Source organism: Gorilla gorilla, chromosome 15, assembly GCF_029281585.2.
Source record: "Gorilla gorilla gorilla isolate KB3781 chromosome 15, NHGRI_mGorGor1-v2.1_pri, whole genome shotgun sequence".
Classification (NCBI taxonomy): domain Eukaryota; kingdom Metazoa; phylum Chordata; class Mammalia; order Primates; family Hominidae; genus Gorilla; species Gorilla gorilla.
In genome coordinates, this window is record NC_073239.2 from 123,752,557 (window position 1) to 123,762,852 (window position 10,296).

Here is a 10,296-nt window from a genome sequence, read left to right on the forward strand (position 1 = left end):
GCACACAGCACATGATGCTGAGGCTCAGTGCTGGACGAGAGCTACTGAGAGCCAGAGACTCACTTATTCCACAGATCCCCACTCATGGATGGAGGCTCTGCCCTGGGTCCAGTGCCACTGGAAACATTCAGTCCATGGTTTCTAGCTCTGTCCTATGGCACAGGTTCCGTCCCACCAGAACCAAAGTGCTGGGATGGTGGGAAGCTCCTGCCCAACCCTCCACTCAGCGCTCAGCTCCTAGGCTGAGGAAGAAAAAAGCTCAACTTCGTCTCCACCTGCAAAAACTTGGTTATGCGCTCTGTCCCAGGAGAGAGGGGGCACTGGAATTCAGTCATAAAATATGATCCTTAATTTAGTCCTAAACATCCTAACTTCAATAACAACAGAATGCGGAAAAGTGCAAAGCCTGCCTGTGCTCTCAGAAACAGTGGAGGGTGTGGTGACAGGCCCTTGGAAGGAGAGGGCTGGATGCAGGGGAGATGCAGACTAAACTGCAGGGCTGCTGGCTTCCAGGAGAGAACTGAGGAGGGGCAGAGCTGAGGGACGTCCTCTTGTGGTTGGAACAAATGCCGGACACTGTTCAAAGGAGCCCGTGTTTGTTTCGTTCAGTCTGTGAAGCAATTCAAACCTCAGTGCATGGTTGAAAACAGGATTTTCCATCTGCAAGTGGTGGAGCTCAACATCTGGGTCTGGTCAGGAAAGAGGCAGAGAAAGCCCAGCCCAAACCACCGACACCTGAGGATGACCGTGGTGCTTACAGCTGTGTCCCTTTGATCTTTGAGACTGGCTTCTCTCACTTAACACAATGTCTGGAGTTCACCTGTAATGGTTTATGTATTGGTCACTTGTTATTTTTTTATTGCTGGTGGTATTCAATTTATAGATGCTTCCTAATTCTTCACCTATTCAAATTTTGAGACATTTATGTTATTTTTACTTTCTAACACACACACACACACAATATCTTGAATATTTGAATAGAAGTTATGCGTGAATATAAGACTGTTTTTCTCTGATGCAAATATTCAGGTTTTAAGGGTATGTTTGATTTTAAAGGAAACTAAAAATTATTTTCCTGAGTATCTGTTTCATTTTGCATTTCCATTAGCAATGTTTTAGCCTCTAGCAAACTGGTATGCTCAGCAGCACTGATGTTATCTGTATTTCTTCTTAATTTCAGCCATTTTAAAAAGTGTACAGTGGTGTCTCATTGTGGGCTTGATTTGAATTTCTCTAATGGAAAATCCTGTTGAGAGCCTGTTTATATGCTTCAGTGTCATCTGCACTTCTTATTTGATGAAATGTCTGTACAAACCCTTGCCTAATTTATCCATCAGTTGTTTCTTTTTTATTCACAGTTGAGTTCTGAAGTTTCTTATTATAATTACATTGGTGGTTATATGACTCGCAAACAGTTTCTCATCAGTAACCGGGCATTCATTTTCTTACAGTCACTTGAGTAGAAAAAGTTTTTAAATTTAATGAGGTCAACTAATATCAAGTTCATTTATTGATCATATTCTACATTTTAATTTTAAGATCATTGGTCAATTCTTAATTATTTTATATTGTGCCTGTTATGTAATGTCTCATCATGCTCCCACCTTCTGCCCGCCCATCCTTCTAAGTCTCCAATGTGTATAATTTCTCTCTACAAATCCTTGTGTACACACTGTTTACCTCCCACTTACAAGTAACAACATGTGACATGTGACATTCTGTTTGTGAGTTAGTTCACTAATTATATTGTCCCCCACTTCTATGCATCTTGCTGCAAAAGACACAGTTTCATTGCTTATTGTGGCTGACTAGTATTGAATTGTGCATACATGCTATATTCTTTTATAAAATCATCTGTTGGCAGACACTCAGTTTGACATATGTGCTATTGAGAGTAGTTTTATGGTAAGCATAGAAGGTGGGTATCTTTTTGAAATAATAGTTTATTTTCCTTTGGGTAGTTACCCAGTAGTGGGATTGCTGGACCAAATGGCAGTTCTATTTCTAGTTTTCTGGGAAGTCTCCATACCATTTTCCATAGAGGTTGTACTCATCTACATCCTCATCAACAATGTCTAAGAGTTGCCTTTATTTCCCATCCTCAGCAACATCTGATATTTTTTGAGGTTTTAGTAACAGTCATTGTGACTGGTGGAAGATGATATCTTATTGTGGTTTTAATTTGCATTTCCCTGATGGTTAGTGATGTTGAGCATTGTTTATATATTTATTATCCATTTGTATGTGTTCTTTTGAAAATGTCTACTCATGTCCTTTGCTCATTTTAACGGGGTTATTTGGTTCTTTTTGCTGTTGTTGTTGTAGAGTTGTTTGAGTTCCTTGCAAATTCTTCATATTAGTTCCCTGTCACAGGCAAAGTGTGCAAAAGTTTTCTGTCATTCTGCAAATTGCGTATTCACGCCATTGTTGTGAAAAAAATTATTTAGGTTAATTAAGTCTCAGCTGCCTATTTTTTTTTCAGGTAGCAGGACCTTTCATGCTGAATCTTTGTCAAACAGGATACAGCTTCTGCTTGCATGAACCACTAACAGGGGACATGCCATTTATTAGCAAAGAAGAGGGAGGAAAACAAGGCTCTGAGTCAGATGGGGATGGGAAACACAGGCCCTGGCAGGAAATGGCATCTCAGCCACACTATCCTGTTCTGCAGAGGTGGGGAGGGAGCACCACTGAGAAGCAGCCTGGGTTCCTGTACAGGAGGCGCCCTGGGCTGTGTCTCTGTGGTATCCGTGCACAGTAATATGTGGCTGTGTCCACAGGGTCCATGTTGGTCATTGTAAGGACCACCTGGTTTTTCGAGGTGTCCTTGGAGATGGTGAGCCTGCTCTTCAGAGATGGGCTGTAGTATTTATCATCATCCCAATCAATGCGTGCAAGCCACTCCAGGGCCTTCCCTAGGGGCTGACGGATCCAGCCCACACTCATTCCACTAGTGCTGAGTGAGAACCCAGAGAAGGTGCAGGTCAGCGTGAGGGTCTGTGTGGGTTTCACCAGCGCAGGACCAGACTCCTTCAAGGTGACCTGGGATAAGACCCCTGTGGAGAAGACATAAGAAGATGAAGCCCACAAAGGAGAGAATAGATTTTTCGCTTCTGAAGTACTACCTGACCACAGCACTCACAGGACGGGACAGTCAGTAGCAGGAGCGTGGAACAAAGCATGTCCATGGTGGAGAGCAGGATTCACTGAGCAAGGCCCCGTCCTCGTCTTTTGAACCCAGAGGAGGGTGGAGCTGGTGGAGATTTGCATCCCCTCGTCTGAGCCCTACTCTATGGGGTGCACTGAGGTCTCAGGACTCAGTAGGGGAGTGCATCTGCGGTGAGGAGCAGTGAGCCCTCAGGTGTGGGGGTCCACGTGTGCTCTCCATCAGGGAATCCATCTCATTTCAGGATCATGGCTCTCAGTCAAGTCTTGAGGCTCCTGCTTCTACAGACGGGATCTTCTTGGATGCTCCCGCACCAGACATGCAACCTTCTGGTTTTAGTACTAGAGGATTAGAGTAGAAATCAAGAGAGCTGCTGTTCCTCCTCCCTTCAAGAGTAGTGATGTTGGGCATCTGGGGGGCAAGGGGCTCCCCACAAGCATTCTGATCAAAATCCTCTTTGATTATGGGGAAAAGTGATGAATTTGTGTAAAAAATTGGAGAGAATAAATAAGAAAATACAGTTACAAATAATTATGTAAAGAAGTGTCTGATTAGCAGTGTGTGTGCACACAGCTGCATTCCTAGAGGCATGTTCCATGAATAATCGATGTTGTCCTTGTGCCCCGTCAGCTCTGTGGAGAGAGTAGACTGCATGCATGACTTCCCTTTTCTCAGCCCATGAATGAGCAGATGCTTTGGACAAGGGAATTGGAAGACTCCTGAGGGAGCAGCAGGCTGACTGTTGCAGCCTTGCTCTGTACCTGCACTGGATGTGGTCTCTGTGCTCATGAGGCCATGGAAACTCATCAATCCAGGTTCAAGGAGTTAACTGCAGAGTTATATTCATTTGTGTTTTTCTTTGTAACAAGAAAGTTCTGAGTTACAGATGATATAGTGGGTAGTCTCCTTAGGATTGGATGCTGTCAAGCAAAAGAAGACAACCCTAGATTGTAGTCAGAGGTTCTCTGGCTGGTTCCTTGCTGCACCTGCTCCTAAATGGGGCTCTGTCTTGACTGAGTTCTGAGTTTCTTCTGCTTGTCCTCTGCTGCCCATGCAGCCCAGATAAAGGAGGGCCAGGAGTTCTGCTTCTGAGATGCCCAGTCCTGTCTGGCTCCAAGCCAGGAGCTCAGCCAGTCCTGGGGACTGAACCTTGGATCTCTCCTGTGAGACCTCACCTGTGCACTGAGCATCCTCACAGCAAGGTGGCAAGGTCAGCTTCACAGAAATTACTGTAGACAATTTTCAGCAAATCTAATTGTAGTTTGACTATATAATTAAGGAATCATTTTTACTGGGGTGTAAGCGACTGACATATCCACCCCCCCCACACACACGCACACACACATAAACAGAATGGACATTAATTTACATTTCCCAAAAACCGGACACATTTTTAATTATTCCTAATGAATTCATAAAATTCTGAGGTTCGAATCAGAAACTAAAATGTAACATTTTCTATAACGAAACTTACAAATGAATAAGACGGGGTCAGAAAAGTCAAGATTGAGTTATTACCCGCAGTCTAATGGTGGTGAGTTACATAATGCAGCTGTGATGAGACAGGCTCCCAGGTGCTCTAATTCTTAACCCCTCAATTACAGCTGACCAGCAATCTCCGAGAGTGAGGAAGCTAGAGGTTCCCCACACGGGAAAGCTCTCTGACTCCATAAAACTTCACTGGGCTTCTCTGCAGGCTCAGAGGTGTGCAGACTCCTACCCTAGATTCTGCAGTCAGGCAAATCCCTGCTCTTTCTCGGGGACACAAGAGATAGTGTGGATAAGGGCAAGACGTGCTCTACTCAAGGTCTCTGCACATGGAGAAGAACCAGTGAAAGTAGAAAATGCATGTTCTCAATCCTTGGAACAATTCCCATGAAAAACTCAACTCTATGCCAGGACCTCATGCACAATTATAAACAAATGCAATTAAAATAAATGTGAAAATTACAATTGTTTGCAGGTGCACATTTGTTCATATATTTTTCCAGTAAAATAAAAGCTGGTGTTCTCTATAAAAATCCAAAAAACAGTGTGTTGGCCCTGAGAATACACGTCCCTCCCTCCTCCTACAGGCAGCGAAATGCAGGTGGGTCAGGTTCCCAGCAGCTGCTTTCTGACATCTGTGGCATGGCGGGTGCTGAGGCCCATGTACTGTGGTCTACTCTAATGAAAGGAGTGACTCCGCAGGGATTCCTAAGCAGAGCCATTATTTCTGGGAGTCATGGGGATCCCCTGAGAGGCAGCACTGACTTGCACAAGACTCAATTATATTTTGCCCCTCCCTTGCACAGCACAGAAATATAGGGACCTTCCACCCAATCCAGCTTCCCCCTCTCTTTCACTCAGGGACAGGCTTCCACCACGTGCCATCAGCTTCCCAGCCTCACTCCACACCCTGTGCATTTTCTCTCAAAGGGATGAATGTATTTCTCACAACGGATGGATTATTCATGAGTCCCCTGGGCAATTCCCAAAGCTGAGGTTTCCTCCCCTCCTTTGTAGACCATCTGTGGAAACTTCCTGATGTTGCCATGGCGTTTGTAAACTGCCATGGCGCTTGGGGGAGTGGCTTTTAGCATGTTAAGACATTATAACGAGCAGTGAGGACGAACAGAAATCACTTTTGTCGCCATCTTGGTTTTAGTGGGCTGTGGCCAGCTTCTTTACTGTAACCTTTACCAGCAAGGTCTTTGTAACCTGGATCCTGTGCAGACCTCCTATCTCATCCTGTCACTAAGAATGCCTTAGCTTACTGGAAATGTAGCCCAGCAGGTCTCAGTCTTATTTTTCCTAGCCTCTATTCAAGATGAAGTTGCTCTTGTTCAAAAGCTTCTGACACGAAAAATGTAGAAACATATCTGTAATATGAGCATGACTATATTGCCAAATATAAAATAAAACATAATAATGGCAACAATTTTCCCTGTCACCTTGACTAGACCACAGTCTCAGCTACTCAGTCACACACTAGCCTAGGTGTTGCTCCCATGGCATAATGCAGGTCTTAGTAGAGCCTGCCACTATTTTTTCCCAAGTCACGAAGAGTGTTCTAGATAACCTAGGTGGGCCTGATTCAATCAGAGCATAACAGAAGACGATGGGACTCCATGCTGGAGGGCAGATGCAGGTTTTCCTAGGAATCCCAGCCTGCCTTTCCTGAAGGCCAGCAGTATTGACCTTAGGCTGCCTAGCCAGACCCTATAATTACTATTACCAGAGCTCACAGCACAATGGAGTGTCCATCCTCAGCTCTCCTAAAGTCACAGGGGAGAGCATAAACTCTGTGACAGTGTGAGAAGCACAAGATCAGCTCTACATCAACATCCCTTTGGAGGAAACCAGTATTATTCCCTTCATGACTAATGTTCACTTCATTTTCCAAACACCTCCACACACAAAATACAGCAGGAGTGTCACCAGGCTATGGTGAGTGAGAAAGTCCCCTCAGCCTACCCAGGTCCTGCAGACCTGATCCCTGGGATTTTGACTACAGAAAACACATCCTCTGTTTTCAGGAAAGAGAAGAAGAAAGGGAACTGTGAGAATCAAGTCTGCAGAGAAGGAAAATAGATTAGCAGAAATAGGGTCAACTGAATCAGTGTGAGTCAGATGTGCACAGTTTTTCAAGACGAGGTGGGATAGCTGTGAAAACCACCAGGTTTTAAGGACTCTGACCCTGGGTGAGCCTCTCTCTTGGCTCCTATCAGAACTCAAAACCTGTTCTAATCAGAGATTCCCGTGGAGGTCTCTGCCCTGAGTCTAATTGGAAAAGACTTCCCAGGTTCCACTGAGATTCCTCGGCACTTTCATCCTGCTGACCGCAGAAGGATCATCTGCCCCCAAAGTGACACTGTGGCTTCTGTGGAGGCGAGAATGTGTCCTCCTGTTACAAAAACAAAAATACAAAAAGAACAAAAAAGTTTTGCATTTAGAGACATGAAATGTCAGTGCAGAATTGTAAATCTGGAGAAGTTCCCTGGAGAAATTTGACAATGAGGCAGCCCCAGGCCATGACAGGAAGCCAGCCCTCAGCAGCACCTGCACCTGCCCTGGAGACAGCCCCGTGCACAGTGTCCTGGCGCCCCTTGGTGGTCCTGGGAACCCCTGCAGGGAGGTTTGTGTCTGGGCTCACACTGACCTCCCCTCACTGTGTCTCTGGAACAGTAATACACGGCCGTGTCCTCGGTTTTCAGGCTGTTCATTTGCAGATAGGTGATGCTTTTGGAATCATCTCTTGAGATTGTGAATCTGCCTTTCACAGACGTGGTGTATTCTGTTGTCCCACCATTAGCTTTGTTTCTAATGAAACGTACCCATTCCAGCCCCTTCCCTGGAGCCTGGCAGACCCAGCTCTTGTAGTAGTTACTGAATGTGAATCCAGAGGCTGCACAGGAGAGTCTCAGGGACCCCCCAGGCTGTACCAAGCCTCCCCCAGACTCCACCAGCTGCACCTCACACTGGACACCTGCAAACAAAAAGAAACCCTGGTCAGAAACTTCCACACGTATCCACTGTTTATCTCACTCTTATCCACTCACACTCAATTTCAATAGTTCTCAATGAATTACCTTTTAAAATAGTGGCAAGAAAAACCCAGCTCAGCCATGGCTCCATGGTGAGTCCTCTGTGTTCAGTCCTGATCACCAAATGAAAACACCTGAAAATCCCAGGGCTGGGGCTCCTCTTCCAGAGCTGCAGGGTCAGGGCTGGGCTGGTTTTCATAAGCAGAGGGAGGGCTGTATTTGCATGTCTCCTACTACATGGCAAGCTCTGGGATGGGACGCCTGAGGAGAGAGTGGGGCTCAGAGCATGTGAGAGCGTCCTGGGGGAGATTTGTGATATTGATAGCATTTGGAAATTGTGGTTTCTTATTGAAAGTTTGTTCTGTGATAAAATATTAAACCTATAAAACTTATAATGTTGTAATATCTGTTTAAAACAGTTGTATTGTGGTGCAATCAATGTACATAAACTGTGTATATTTAAAGTTAGCACCAATCACCTTTTATTTTTACATATGCAGAGGAAACATGGTATATAGTATCAATGTCATTTCCATGTTACAGATCAAAAATTACCAGCAGAAGCACAGATGGGTTGTACAATGTACCCAGTGCTCACATTTGGTCAGAGTGAGCTTGGTTATCTGGGCTTGTGCTTCTCACCACTGGACCTGACTTCTCCCTGAAGCAAGCCCAGCACACAGGGGTCGCAGCTAGTGAGGTTTGCAGAACCTTTTCTCTGTAACGAGAACATGATGTGATGTGTATGCTCTGTTGTGATTACCTAACAATTGTAAAGAAAAGCATGTTTCCTACAGTGTTATTTTCTTGGGTGTCATGCATTTTCTCATGTTAGCATCTATCTTTCCATCAATCTTTATTGAACAAATTATCTATCCACTTATTTGCAATACTCTTATTGAGGCATGATTGCTATATAACAAATACTGCTTAATTAAAGTGTGCATTTTAATAAGCACTGAAGCCAAGCATGGTCTTACATACCAGTAGTCCCAGCTACGTATGGCAGAGGGAGGAAGGTTGGTGGAGATGCAGGGTCTGACGCTGGAGAGAGCTATGATCTCACCACTGAGCTCCAGCCTGGATGACAAAGCAAGACCATGTCTCCAAAGGAAAAAATGCAGTTTCACATGTGCTTACCTGTGCATCCAAAATAACAATCAAGATAACGTTGAATTACACTTCAAGGTTTCCCTGGTTTCCTCTAATTCCTGCCTCCCAGTCATTTTTCAGTCACTACACTGAGTCAGTCTCTCATGTTTGCTACTTCAGGTCTATTTTTCAAAATTTGGTTGAAGTGAAACCTTACAGTTTCCATTTCATTTGTGTGGCTTCTTGCTCAGCAGAATTACTTGTGAGTCAGTAGTTTGGTTGTGTATAAAGAATATGTTCCTTGTAATGAGGAACAGAATTCCAGTTAATGAGTGTGCCCCTACTATTTATAAAGCTCCTTACTATTTTTGTTATTTCCAGTTTCTGAGTGTTACAAATAAAGCTCCAACTCAGCATGGAGATGTAGGCATCTCAGAAAAAAATGTATTATTTTTACAACTAAACTTACTGAGCTGCAAATTAGCACATTTTCTTTAAAAGATCAGATTATTGATGTTATAGGACAAACAAGGGACCTTACGTCTTGTGAAAATCAGTGACTTGCAGGAACAAACAGAAAGAGAATATGACCTTATCTGGGGTAGAGCAAATGTCATACAAGCGAATGCAGGGTTAACTTAGACATACTCTTTAGACTGTTTAGAGTTGAGTATAATAAAGAAGTTGTTGTTTAAATTATCAGAGGACGTACAACTGAGGGATTCCTATTGCTATTGAAACCTTTTCTGCCAGGATTGAGGACACATCAGAAAAATCTCCAACCTCTTCCTCCCGAGACGGTTCTGTGTGGGAAATGGAACAGCAGCTGTGGCTGAAATGCATCCAGACCCAGCTCCCTCACCACCACTACATGACCAAAGAATTAACATGCAGGGGCAAAGCCACTGACAGCTCTGTGTTACAGGCACTGGAGGAACTCATAGAAACTGGGAGAGAAGACAGAAACGCTCTAAACGCCTCTAAAGTGGCTGCTTCGGGGGTGGCTGTCTTTTACGGTTGCAGCGGGGGGATGAAATAAGCCCCAGTCTCCCGTAGCACTCCCAGGCTTGTTAGGACGAGGAAATTCCCGCCCAATAAATTTTGGTCAGACCGGTTGTCTGCTCTCAAACCCTGTCTCCTGATAAGATGTTATCGATGACAATGCGTGCCCGAAACTTCATTAGCAATTTTACTTTCGCCCCGGTCCTGTGGTCCTGTGATCTTGCCCTGCCTCCTTTTGCCTTGTGATATTCTATTACCTTGTGAAGCAGTGATCTCTGTGACCCACACCCTATTCGTACACTCCCTGCCCTTTTGAAAATCACTAATAAAAACCTGCTGGTTTTGCGGCTCAGGGGGCATCACGGAACCTGCCGACCTGTGATGTCTCCCCCGGACACCCAGCTTTAAAATTTCTCTCTTTTGTACTTTGTCCCTTTATTTCTCAGACCGGCTGACACTTAAGGAAAATAGAAAAGAACCTGCATGAAATATTGGGGGTGAATTTCACCC

At 44.6% G+C, this 10,296-nt stretch overlaps 2 gene segments (V, D, J or C); both read right to left on the reverse strand.

Moving 5' to 3' along the window:
• Positions 1–2,655: 2,655 nt before the first annotated feature.
• LOC101131658 (immunoglobulin heavy variable 2-70D-like) lies at positions 2,656–3,252 on the reverse strand. The segment is given in 2 exon segments: positions 2,656–3,056; positions 3,143–3,252. Coding segments are annotated over 2 exon segments (447 nt in total).
• Positions 3,253–4,705: 1,453 nt separating this feature from the next.
• LOC115930561 (immunoglobulin heavy variable 3-49-like) lies at positions 4,706–7,783 on the reverse strand. The segment is given in 3 exon segments: positions 4,706–4,841; positions 7,214–7,634; positions 7,738–7,783. Coding segments are annotated over 3 exon segments (603 nt in total).
• Between the last annotated feature and the right edge of the window lie 2,513 nt (positions 7,784–10,296).